Source organism: Thamnophis elegans, chromosome 2 (assembly GCF_009769535.1).
Source record: "Thamnophis elegans isolate rThaEle1 chromosome 2, rThaEle1.pri, whole genome shotgun sequence".
In the NCBI taxonomy this organism is placed as follows: Eukaryota; Metazoa; Chordata; class Lepidosauria; order Squamata; family Colubridae; genus Thamnophis; species Thamnophis elegans.
This window is the reverse complement of record NC_045542.1, coordinates 97,334,681-97,348,076: the sequence shown is the minus strand read 5'-3', so window position 1 is coordinate 97,348,076 and position 13,396 is coordinate 97,334,681. Positions and strand designations below refer to the sequence as shown.

Genomic DNA, 13,396 nt, shown 5'->3' with positions numbered 1-13,396 from the left:
CCCCACCCCCACCACTCCGCGCTCTGGCACTCTGGGAAATGTAGTTAGACTTAAACGCATCTAGTCTACCCAGTCTACCCTACCAGGAAGAACTACTATTCCCGTCCTCCATTGCGGTCGTCGCCATGACCGACGCGTTAGGCTGCGACCGTAGGGCTTGAAGCGGGGAAAGCGCGTGGGCCCTTTCCGAATTCGCTCTCGAGAGCCGCCACGATGCCGAAAGCCAAGCAGAAGCAGCGTAGGAAGAAGTATAATTATAACGTCGACCGCAAAAAACTGAACCGGGCTTTCCGCAAACGGTCGGCGCCTCGAATTAAATGGTGAGTTGAGGAAAGTGGCTTATTAAGGAAAGTCATTATTTGGGGCGACCTTCGGTTTAGATAGGAGGGCTCCCCCTGTCCTCGGTCATTTGAGACGTCTGGAAGGCACCAGGTTGCATGACGGCCCATTCTTAGGTTGCCTGGGATTTATTCAGCCGATTTTCTACGTTTGCGACACACTTGGAATCAACCGTAAGGTCTGGGCTGATTTAACACGCTAAAAAGGTAAAGGTTCCCCTTGCACGCATTGTGCTAGTCGTTCCCGACTGTTGGAGGCGGTGCTCATCTCCGTTTCCAAGCCAAAGAGCCAGCGCTGTCCTGGTCATGTGGCCCGCATGACTAAACGCTGTTACCTTCCCACCAAAGGTGATCCCTATTTTTCTACTTGCATTTTTACATGCTTTCGAATTGCTAGGTTGGCAGTAGCTGGGACAAGTAACGGGAGCTCACTCCATTACATGGTGCTAGGGATTCGAACTGCTGACCTTTCTGATCGACAAGCTCAGCATGTTAGCCACTGAGCCACCTTGTCCCTATTTTATTATTATTTATTAACATGTTCACTAGGCTTAAAATGCTGGAGGCTGGTTCATAGTTTGTCTGTCCAGTTTGAGCATCACTTCCGAAGGCCATCGAATCCAGCTTTCTCTACAGTAATAGCAGCACTGCTTCTGTTCTAATTAAGCGTTGAAATAATATTTTTTAAAAAAATAGAGTTGGCTAGATTGTGTTCAAAACCTGCCAACATGGGATCAGTTCCAAAAGCAACCCAGTATTTCTTTATTTGGATTGTATTATGTTATCAGCTAAAGGGATCCGGGTAGTTTGGAGTGGCTTAAAGGCAGGAAAATAATGCATTATAAAAACTGCAACAACATAGCCTTTAAACATATATCACTTCATAGTCCTTTTACAGCCCTCTCTAAGTGGTTTACAGAGTCAGCATATTGCCCTCAACAATTTGAGTCCTCATTTTATCCACCTCCGAAGCATGGAAGGCTGAGTCAACCTTGAGCCTGGTGGGATTTAAACTGCCAAATTGCAGCTAACAGTCAGCTGAAGTAGCCTGCAATGCTGCACTCTAGCCACTGCACCACCTCATAAATTAAATTTATTAATTAAATAAATTAAATTAATTTAATAAAATTAAAATTGTAAGTCCTACATCCCTTTTGTCTCACTTTTCCTTCCCTTTTCCTCAGTTGCACATTTTAAGTAGCTCCTCCTTTATCCCTGTGTTTTCTCCCATTTTCTAAATAACTATTTACTCCTCTTCAACTACAGGTAGTTCTAGACTTACAACAATTCATTTAATGACCGTTTGAAGTTAAATATCACTGAAAACACTGACTTAAGACCATTTTTCACACTTGCGACCGTTGTAGCATGCCCATGGTCATTTGATTTACATTTGGATGCTTGACAACTGACTCACATTTATGATGGTTGCAGCGTCCCGGAGTCATGTGATCGCATTTTGTGACCTTCTGACAAGCAAAGTCAATCAGGAAACCAGATTCACTTAACAACCAGGTTACCAATTTAACAGCTGCAGTGATTCATTTAAAAATTCTGGCAAGGAAAGTTGTAAAATGGGGCAAAACTCATTTAACAAATTTTTCACAACAACATAAATTTTGGGTGCAGTTGTCATAAGTTGAGGACTACCTGTACTTGCCCACTGAGATTGAAACCATGGAATGCAGGGTATTGGTTCAACTTTTTCTGATTCTTTGTTATCTATGATGTCTATTCCATGCTAATTTCCCCTGGAAAACTAATGTTGCACACAGGACTTGGGGCTAAACAATAATTAAAATGAAGAATTGATAGAATGAGGAATAACATGAAGAATGCCACAGTTAGATTTGGTTAAAAAAACATAGAAAATGGCTCAACTCAAAAGTTATGGTGAGCACTACATTATTATTGCTATAACAACTCCTTTTCAAGCGTGAAAAAGGTAAAATGTTCAAGAAGATGGGTCAATTTTTTAAAAAGTAGTGAAGTAAACTCAAATCATGCTAAAGATTGCCTCAATGGTACTTGGAATATATTTAGAAAGATATGTTGAAATACATAGATTTTTTTAGGCACTAGACTTGTACAAGATCAATCCTGAGACAGAGCTGAGATAGCTGCCATAGGCTGCCAATTTTGTATGTCATGAAATACTAGCAGATTGTCATTTAAAGTGCTCTTCTACCTTTACAATTGTGGAAAGAGACGGGGACATACTGTATATAGTTGAGGTTTTTAGCATCAAATCAATATGCTACTGTTCGCTGCACTTGAATTGGGGGAGAGGGCTGCCATTTGTTGCTTTGTTTTGGGTTCAAAATCTGTTTCATTGAAAAGGGAGGAATCTCTTCAAGTTTGCATAGCATTGATGTTCTGCTTTATTTCTCTTTTCACCCCCTTTCATTTCTCTACAGTGCTCAAATCCGACATGCCTGGGATAACACCAAATCAGCTTCTATGAATTTGGCAGAAATGGGCCTGGCTGTTGATCCGAACAAGGCAATTCCCATTCCAAAGGTTAGTACTGTATGAATTTCCAAGGACAGCTAATCACATGAATGAAAACTAAATCAATGTTTATAGTTTAGGAGCTTGCATTATTTATTTGGGTGTTGTTCCAGGAAGACAATAATTGGAAAATGAAAATAGCATGACTGATTAGAAAAGTACATCATGAAAATGTTTGTAGAATTTTTACAGTAAATCTCAATGGTATTGGCTAAATACAAAGTATGCATGAGAAATAACATTGTAATTAAGCTGTCATTAATCTAGATTTTGGTTTAGAGATAATTTCTTCTTTTGTCCGACTATCTTACTTTTTAGGAAATTGAAATAGTTGAGGAGCTATTTCCAGTTTTTAGCATTTCATTTAGGCAAGTGACAATCACCGTCTTGTTATTCACTTAGTGCCCCCTGGTGCTGACATCCATAGCTATGCTGAGAAATAAATGGTAGAGTGCTAGAGACTTATAAAATAGCTATCACCATTTGTATTGTATAATAATTTGAAACTGTGTGATGTAACACTGCATCCAATTAGATACCAAAAGAAAATTACAGATCCTTTTAAATGTTTAAAATGAGTTAACCTTTATTATAAAATGATAATAATGTGGTAAAAAGAAAATACAAAATAATTCCTAGATGCCTTTTTGTACAATGTGAGTTGTCATGTCTTTTAAATTACAGGATACAAAAATGGAACTTGATGGACAAGAGGCAGGGACAACAACTGTTAGGAAGCCATATGTAATAAATGGTGGGTATTACCTCCTATTGGCATAGTTTGGCACACATGTCATTCTTCATAGGAAAATCCTTTATTATAATTGCTATTCTAATTAAGTGCAGTTTACTTTTCTTCATTGTTTATTGCCAAACGTAGCAGATTTTCAAACTTTTTTGTGGTTTTGAATACAAACTATTTTACAATCAGTTGGATAATCATTAGAAATTGGGTGGGAGAACTAATTGTGTCTGCTGATATGAAAATAATGCATCTTTTCCAAACAAACCTGGACATGTCTCCTATTGGAGGAAAGGGATATGACATCCATGAAGTAATGGTTGGGTAGAGCTATTCTATTTCCACAAAAGGAGGTTTCACAGTGTGCAAACATTTCTTAATACCTTCTTTCTTTTCCTTATGCCCAGAATTAGAATATGAAGCCAGCTTTCCAGAGGAAAAATCTGAGACCCTCTCCAGAGATCTTATTGACTACGTCAAACACATGATTCAGAATCATGGTGAAAATTATAAGGTAGACACTGATTCTTTTGACCAGAGATAATTTTGTAATTATTTCCAAATGATATTTTGTTTAGATATCTGCAATACGTCATTAGAAGATGGTATGAAAATTAGATTAGATAATCCCAATTACAATAGCTAGATTTTCAAAGTGAGGAGGACTGGCTATTACTACTATATCATGCCAATCCGTTTGCCTCCTTGCACTGGTTTCCAGTTTTTCCAAGGAGAGATCTCCTCCCACAGGCAAGTATTTAAAACAGAAGATCTTTTCAGTACTTATATTTCCTCCAGAAAGTTTCTCCAGAGAAACACTTCTGGGTTGCACATTGGATCTTTATTTTCCCCACACATTTTTAGAAACTATTCAGATCTTGGCATGCGTTTTAATATGAATAACTTTCATGATGGTTAAGTCTTCTATTTATTTATAAAATCATTGATACATTATGCATTATATAGGCAGCTTTAGGAAAAGATTTGTTTCCTCTATTGTTTTGAACAATGTTTCTTGCTTGAAAAAATGTATGGCTGTTCTGAAATGGACATTTGAACTGAAGTAAGCAATCTAGGGCCCTTCAGATGGTTCATCCTGGAGTGCTTACAATCTTTTGCTGCAGGCAGAATTCAAAATATCTGTAGAGCAACTGGTTAAATTTTATCCAGCATCTGAATCTACCTTTTATTTTATTGGCATTCTGCAGTTATATTTGCATTTGTTTTATGTACAGGCTGTCCTTGAGACTTGGATGTTGAATGTATTGCTTATTTTATGGGTGTGGGGACTTTCTAAAACTATATGTAAATATAAAACTGCTTCTCTGTTAATTTATGCTTGTAATTTACTGCCTAGGCTATGGCGCGTGATGAGAAGAACTATTACCAGGACACACCAAAACAAATAAAGAGGAAGATCAATGTGTATAAACGCTTCTATCCCGAGGAGTACCAAGTATTCATTGCATCATTACGACCAGAAAAAATGGAGCAATAATTATGAGGAGGAAAAGATGCTGAAGCATTATTTCATCTGCTAGCATGGATTTAAGTGACTGAGATTGAAAAAACTGATACTTGAATTACATAAAATATTGCCTTCTAAAGAGAGATAAGAAAAATACAGGTGGAACTTTGATTCTCCAAAGTTTTGCAGAAATTTTAAATCGGCTTTCAGATTTATTTACTGAAGATTCTTCAAGGCAAAATAACTCTTAGTGACAAAAATATTTTTGTCCTGTAGAGACCTTGGTTGACGTATGACTTCTCTAAACCTAGTGTCAATACACACACACACAACACACACACAAAAGCAGAGGTTAATTGTACATCAGCTTGTCCACTTCTTGAGCATTTTGGAAAGACAGCACAATAATAGTAGCTTCAAATAGTAGTTTCCTTTCTCAGAAATAAGATGTGGATATCAAGATTAAAGGCTCAAAACTAGTAACTTGGGCCAGAAAGAGCTATCTCCTCTCTCCAATGAAAGGGTGTCCCAGAGAAATCTCAATAAGCATGGTCCATATTTATGGGAGGGAAGAAGTCACTGCTGATGGCAATGTTGGAATGAGGGTTCCTAATGTGTGGGACATTTTGGATTGTCTGTCAAAGCCTTCTTTCCTTAGCTATTTTAAAAGTAGAAGCAGCATTGGTTCTTTTTCTCTGAACGCTGAAAGTGCAGTTGTACATTGTCGTGCAGCTAATACAGGAATTTGCAATTGAAGCGTCTGAATTCTCTGTTGAAGCACCTGGAAAACAGGACTAAAAAGCTCTAATCCTAAGTAAAGTCTGATGAAAATGGTCATTGGTAGTGATTGTCCTGCTGATTTATACGCAGGATTCCTCAAGGGGCGAAGAGCAGAGTCACATCTTACAACACAAGATTTATTGATAAAAATTACAAAGCATTTGTTAGCAATTGTCTATGGCATATACGGCTGAGATGTATTATCCAGGTTTCCTATATTCTGTAATAGGATAAATGGGGGTGGGGTGGATTAAAACAAAAGGAGCTTAGTCCAAAGAAGAATCCTGATCTACCAAGAGAAGCGGGAGCAATGGAGAGTAATATTATATGCATCATTTTCCTATTTAAGAAATAGCACCATTCCTACTTGTAACATCATTAGAGCTGTAGAGACAAATTGCCTAAAGATGGGATTGGCTTCCTGCACATGTAGAATTATGCTTTAATACAGAGGTGAGACAAATGAGTTTTTTTTCTTCCTTAGAAATTTAGGAGAATTGGTATTGGTAGCTCCTATGATGTGGCTTACCTGTATGTTATAACAGCCATTACCAGCTCACAATAGTTTTTGCATAGATAACATTTTGTTTCTATAATGGAGCAGAAATAATAACTTTTAAGAACTTCTGATGGGCTGGGATCAAATAGGAATATTCAAGTACATGCTGAAGAACTGCCATATCAGGGACACCTGCAAGTGTTGGCCTGCATCTCAAACTTCCCAGGCAATCCGGGAATTCGACACTTGAGCTCACCTAGTTTGAAGAATGTCAGTTTCGTGCATTTCTTTGTGGTCTAACCCAGACTTTCCAATTCTCTTGACCAATATCAAATATCTAGACTTCGTAGAGGTTACTTCAGAAGAATCAAGTAATAAATAGGAAGATAGCAGAGTCTTAGTGACTGAAGTAGTTTTGGCATCAGTTCAAGGCACAACTGTTCCAATGTTTGTAGCCAGAAATAAAAGATATTCCATTAAGGATTCCTCAAATCTAGATGAGCCATCAGTTTCAGTACATCCCACACTTCGTTAACTGCAATCAGGATGATGTAGCCCTTTATGGGCCAAGACTTTCCCCCAGCTTTTGAAATAAAGTCATTTCATAAGCTCTTTGCCTATGAAATGACTTTCTTAGTTTCCATTATATAAAGTCATTGCATTACCTCTTCCTGCTTATTGTAAAGTCAACTCTAGTACATCCAATAAAGAAGAATGCAAAGTCTTAGTGCAAATACAGGTATTACAGTTCTTTAGATTTTTGAAAAGAGCAGCATCTGCTTTCAATAGCTAGTCCGAGATTGATCGATTCCCGCCTCAAGCAATGTACTTTGCCTTTTTCCGCCTTCCTTCATATCCAGAAGAGTAGTTATCTTCAAGGCAGGTAGTATTCCTTCTCCAAAAGCATTTGGTGACTGCTGAGGTGGACTTTTAAGACTTTCCTGACCATATGGAAAAGGTTATTGCTGAGAGGCACAATCACAGGGAGTCCATCTTACTTGAACTGGCAAGGATTTTGACCAGCAGGTGCTTCAACTGAAGAACACTCTTTGCAGTGGCCAAACCAGCATAAGTTGCACTTGTGGGCAAGAGAAAAAATTTCCTCTGACTATCCAGGTTGTGCAAGGCCAACTCCTCTTGCAATTCTGCCACGCTCAGGGCACCATTCTTGTCCTAGAATAATTACACAAACAATCATTTTAAAAACTAGGCCTTTCCTTGAAATTAGTAAGAAATTTTATTGGTGATCTACTGTTACATTTTGGTTGCATTTGGTTGCAAGTAATCTAGTCAAAGGAATCTCAGAGTCACATGCAGTTCTATAACTATAAGTTGCTCTTCCATCTAGATCAGGATGTCAAACTAGTGGCCCATGGGCCAGATGCATGACACGCAGGCCATGCACATCCCAGCTCCATGAAGGGGGAAAACACCATGAAATGTCACATCACTGCAATGTGGTGGGGTGAGTTTGACTGCCATGATCTATATCAACCTACATTTTTGGAATGTCACCCGTGAACGGTAGCAAGGGACTCACCTGTTTGTTAGCTAAGACTATCAAAGGCAGCTGAGGGTCCTCAGCCAGCAAGCAGTGGAGTTCCTGCCGAGCAATATGAAGGCGTGGGCCATCCGCAGAGTCTACAACAAACACCAAAATGTGGGCTTTGCTCAGATACTGGTTCCAATAGAAGCGTAGATTCTGACTCCCACCAACTAGTATAACAAAGAGCAAAAAAATACAAGTTGACTGAACAGCATTCTTTCTCATTCTGATGTCCTCCAGCGGTTCATTGCTGTGCCCACATCTGAGGAACAAACCACGAGGAAATATTTATTTACAGCTTTATCATGAGCATTTCCCCCATGCCTGAAATGTAGATGTGACTTTAAATAAGGAAGAATGCTCCCTTATTATGTATAAATACCTATTACAGTCTCCCATGCATTGTTTAGGCCGAAAAATACAAAAAGTCATATGTGATTCCTAGTATAGAAGACATAAATTCAATTCAGGAGAAGGGTTTCAAGACAATTTCCCCTTACTTCAATATGATATTGGAAACCTATGTTAACATAGGTCAGTTTTAAAAAAGTTGGTTATTTGGATATTATTAATCTCAGACTTTTTTAGACATAGTTTCTGGTGTAAACAAATTGACTTACATAGTTACAAGTTTAAGTGTGGTTTCTGTGAACAAAGCCAGTGCTTGCTATCCTAGAAGGGAAAAATAGTTCCGGGCTCATCTTTCCTGCACAAGTGCCAGATTAATATCCCTTATTAATTAATATCCCTTACCGCATATGCAGTATGTTGCAGGTTGTCCCCTATTTCCAAATAGGGCTTACCTTCTAGAAGGTCCATCTGGAGCCCACTGGCGTGCAGCTGCACTGAGTTGAAGCCTTGAGTAGGTGCTATATGCTTCTTGGCTTCAGGACTACATACATAGTGAAGAATGGTGCTTTTTCCAGCCCCATCCAAACCGAGAATCAAAACTTGGTATTCACAGTAATGTGGCTGCTATGAGAAAAAGAGTTTAGGTCAGTTCAGGCAGTAATAGATTAAAATACTGGAAAACCTTGTAATTTTGGCTCATCCCTGAAAAGATGGCTGTGCTAAAATATTCAAATGAGGCAATAGGCAAGCAGGAAAAAATAAATTAAGTTGTGGATAGTATTTAGAATAGTCCTGCTTCTCAATAGCATAGCTGATCTATAAGTTTAGCAAATTGGTCATCATTCTTGACAGCTTTAGAGAAAAATAATAACAGCCTAGTTTAATTTGGAGGCTGGTGGATTAATTTAGGATACCAATCCTGAAAGGATAAAAAAAATCACATGAGTAATACATAAAAGTAATTGCTCCAATTGAGGGCCTTGTACAGGTTATCATTCTGGTATTTTTCATCTAGGTTGCATGGTTATGTGTGTTTAATTGGTTTTATTATTTTCTGGATTTTGTAAGCTGCCCAGAATCTTAATGGGTTGTTATTAAAAAGATTAATTGGATTAAACCACTGATACAGGATATGTGTTGGTTATTGATTTATCCCCAAATGCAATTCAAGGATTGGTCATCAACCATAAAGTCCTAAAGGACTCTGCCTGGTAGCTGAGACTGCATCTTTCCATTCATTCATTCATTCATTCATTCATTCATTCATTCATTCTGCCTAATCCAAAGGTCCCCTTCTATCAAAAAATAGGATAGCAGAGAATATACAGAAGCATTCTCAGTTATGTCTACCCTTCTATGGAAATGTAGGAAGTTGTCTTATGTGGCACAGAATCCAGAGATTGGAGGCCTTTGGTGACTTAATAATTGTGGAGATAGCATAAGATGAAAATGAAAATGTGAGATGAAAGAGTGTTTTATTAACTGTATTTTCTAAAACTCAAGGGAGTAAAGCAGTTTATAAATCTTACAGATAATAAAGGGATAACCTTTGTCAAACAAAACAAGGAAACAGCCAACACACAACTTTTCTACATAGAAATTCCATTACAGTATTGCTTTTCCTGGTGGAAGAATTCATTAATATTAAATTAAAATTATTATAAACTTATGGATAAATTCATATATGGAGGTAGCAGTCCTTCAGGTCCTCCACCTAATCCTGTAATGAAAAGTACACCTTGGATTATGCCAGTGAAAACAGGCAGGAAGTCAAGACTGGAGTATGTAAAACAAAACTCAAGTAAAACATAAGTAAAATAAAAATCAACAAGCAACTTACCTTTCACGGTTTTTATAAGTGAAACACATTTCAAGAGAAGTTCTATGTATACCAAACTAAAAATGAGTGGGATATGGATCACTGTAGTTTGCTCTAGCCATTAGAATGAATAGGACATTTATTCAGGAAATAACATATGCCACAGGGATAAAAGCTCAGGAATTTAATTTAGTCAAGGAAGAGGCATAGTTCTCATTAGCACTGCATGCTAAGGAAGCTTTCATGACAATTAGAGAAACAGTGGCACTATGAGGATTTTAATTAATTTAATTATCTACACATGAAGAAGTCAGCCCTTGTTTTCCGGCTCTCTAAATCTGCTCACTTTGCAAAATCTTTGCTACAAAAAATTCTTTTTCTTCTTGTATTGCTTTCATAAGCTGCCACAACTAAAAGGGTTTGAGGTGGGAAGCTATATAAATTGAATAAATAAAAATGCAAGCAGAGCCCCAATGGAACAGATCAAAAGATTGTTTTGTCCAGGAGTTGGAACCCATAGAGGCCCAGCATGTGTCTGTGAGAAACCCACAAAAGAGGACAATATGAAGTATTCCTCCTGTTCATCTTCACAGGAAACAATATTGAGAATGGTTACATTAGATAACTGACTTTTAGCCTTCATTTATTTGAATCTAATTCTTTTTTAAATCCCTCCAACCCAGTGGCAATTCTTACATTTTTCTGGTAGCATAGTCCAGACCAGAACCCACAGGAGTGTTGCAGTGGCCTAGAGGTGGAGCTCTTGCCTCATGATCAGGAGGCTGTGAGTTTGATCCTAGGTAGGGGGTAGATATTTTCTCTCTGGGCAGAATGAGGATATATCTGCTGAACAAAACTTTGCACTGGCGACAGGAAAGGCATCCAGCCAGTAAATACCATTCAGTTTTGCCTGGACTCCACGCCACAAGGGATTATAGGGTCATTAAAAGAAGATGATGATGATAGTCCAGAACCCACATAATGAACTGTGTGTTTGGCTTTTGTCTAACTTTCTCAACACTCATCATTTAAGGGTGATCTTGGAATGCAGCATTAGAAGTGCAAAATCAGCAGCTGCCCAAAAGGGAGGTTAGGCCGCAAGAGCATAACATCTAACCAATTAATCACATTCTTTTGACTTTTCTTCTATATATTTCTACGTTGCCACATGGAATTTAAGACTGAAGCTTGTAATCCTATATGCAGTTATTGGGCTCAAAGTAACTTCTTTGAAGTTTTCTTTCTCTTATATGCACACCCATGTAATTCTACCATAAGTCTTCTCAGAAACTCAGTGAAAAAGTTTTTCTAAAAGAAGTACTGTAGTTAAAGAATAATTTTGAACCAACCTTTCCTACTTCTTTACCATTTTACAAGATTCCCCCAAAAGTGATCCAGGACTTTCTTTTCTAGAAGTCTCTTTAATTCCTCCTAGCAGGTTTATTTCTTATGGTGTTTAAAATTCTGCTACCTTTTATGATGTTTTGCACTTCTTCAACTGGGACAACTTATCTGTTATTTCCTGATCCTTGTTTTTGGCCTCCTTTCAATAAATACTGTACTGGCAGCTTTCTGGCCTGATAAGGTATCTTAAAAACAAATTATGCAACTTTATCAGATTAGCACTTGAATTTCTAGGGCCAGGCCCTCATTAGTGAATGATTAATTTGTCCATTACCTTTAGAAGTTGATCCTTATAAGGCTGGTGTCTTCAGCCCCAGTCCACTCCCTCACTCCCATTTGATGCCTTTATTCAAAAATACCTGGAGAAGTCCCTACAGTTTTCTCAGAAACATTTCACTGATTTCTCCCTGTGTCTGAAGGGGAATGTAAGAAACTCAAAGACAGCCACTGATCTTTTGTGTAAAGTAGGAGCAGAACACATGATTTCCCAGTTTCTAGCCTGATGCCTTTAACCACTAGAGCACACTGACCCTCGAGGTCTTCCTTTGGCCCCATAAAAAGGTATGGGACTGTAAGCCCAAACCACCCCTAAGCTTCTGTGAACACAAGAGCAACCTTGTTTCCTGAAAAGTAGCTAAGTACTTTCCTAAATTCGCAGCGTTCTCTATCCCGCATCTCCAAAACGGAGCCGGATGCAGCTACCAATTCTCTCTGAAAAAGAAACATTTGCTCCAGGCTGCGGAAGAGCCGGCCTCTGAGGAGGAGAAAGGCTTCCCTTACCTCTGCTTCCTTTCGCACGTTGCAAGCTCGGAGCTCCGCTTCCAGCTGCCGCTCCCAGCGACTTCTCCAGCCGACGCAGCTGTCATCGGCGTCTCGGAAGTAGACTTTCCATGCAATGAAAAGGAGCGAACCGAGGGCTGCTACCGCTGCGCTCAGCGCCAGGCTCAGGTGCCGGAAAGCGGTAACGGCAGCAGCCATGGGCGGGCCAGGCAACCGGCCTCCAGAGACCTCCGCTCGGCTAGAAGCTCCTCCGCCTTACTGCTCGGTTTAGCTGGTCCTCTCCTTTATTTGGCCACGCGTCCTCCTCTGAGCTCAAGCGGCTCGCCTCCTACAGGAGATCCAGGTGACCGACCGCCTCCCGCTCAATCTAAGGCAGCAGCGGGAGAATTTCCCGGCCGGTGGCAACGGCAATATAGCAACATCAGCAAGCTGTGGGCTGAGTGTCGTGACGTCACTCGCTCAGTTAAAGGGGATGGGCTCCTTCTGCGCAATTTTCCCCAAGGGCTCCGGGATTCTTGAGAGTTGGCTTTCAAGGTGATGCGCTTCACCTGTTGGGTGATAACTTCAAAGCAAGGTGTCCGTGCTGATTTGATTGATGGGGGCAACACTCGGGAAGGACACTGGGTTGAAACACAGACTGTCCTGCATGTACGCATGTGTCCTGCATGCGTGACCTGACAAAAGCGCGAGCGCATTTGTGGTGGAACCATTTTTATGTTATAATCAGGACCTGTGTTTTTCTCATTGTCAGCCTGTGTACACTTTCTGCTTCTATCATGGCCACGTTTTACTAATTTATATCCATCTGTTTGTACCAATCTCATGCGAAAATGCCCATGTCTGTACTAATACCTGTTACCTTGTACATGGTGACAAATTCATAAAAAATAAAAATAAATATCCTTAGCTTTATCCCTAGTTAAAATACTGGACCATTTTTCACTGTCTCTGGGATTCCAAAAGATTGCAGGAAGGAACGTTTCTCTACTCTGCTGAGAAATGTTACTGATTAGGGTGGAAGATATTTGCATGTAAAAGAATGCATCCTCCATTGATTCAATCTCAGCCTCAATAGCAAACCTTATTGCTTTTCCTGCCTCCTAATTCTACATGTTGGGTACGCTTAAAAGTCAATCAAACATTTAGATTCAGAATTGC

At 39.3% G+C, this 13,396-nt stretch overlaps 2 protein-coding genes across 4 annotated transcripts; one reads left to right on the top strand and one right to left on the bottom strand.

The window, feature by feature from the left end:
* Positions 1-113: 113 nt before the first annotated feature.
* Positions 114-5,815, top strand: NOP16 (NOP16 nucleolar protein). Its single transcript, XM_032210684.1, has 5 exons — positions 114-320; positions 2,756-2,858; positions 3,534-3,603; positions 3,999-4,105; positions 4,949-5,815. The coding sequence occupies exons 1-5, from the start codon at positions 214-216 to the stop codon at positions 5,087-5,089; spliced, it is 528 nt and encodes a 175-aa protein (XP_032066575.1). The 5' UTR covers positions 114-213; the 3' UTR covers positions 5,090-5,815.
* Positions 5,816-5,958: 143 nt separating this feature from the next.
* On the bottom strand, positions 5,959-12,678 carry ARL10 (ADP ribosylation factor like GTPase 10). 3 transcript variants are annotated; one of them, XM_032210681.1, is made up of 4 exons: positions 12,239-12,678; positions 8,688-8,859; positions 7,879-8,054; positions 5,959-7,511 (listed from the first exon to the last, which is right to left on the bottom strand). In XM_032210681.1, exons 1-4 carry the CDS (start codon positions 12,434-12,436, stop codon positions 7,317-7,319), a joined length of 741 nt encoding a protein of 246 aa, XP_032066572.1. In that variant the 5' UTR covers positions 12,437-12,678; the 3' UTR covers positions 5,959-7,316. The 3 variants fall into 3 exon arrangements, with proteins under 3 accessions (XP_032066572.1, XP_032066574.1, XP_032066573.1); XM_032210683.1 differs by having other exon boundaries at positions 7,879-7,979; XM_032210682.1 differs by having other exon boundaries at positions 8,688-8,856.
* Positions 12,679-13,396: the final 718 nt, after the last annotated feature.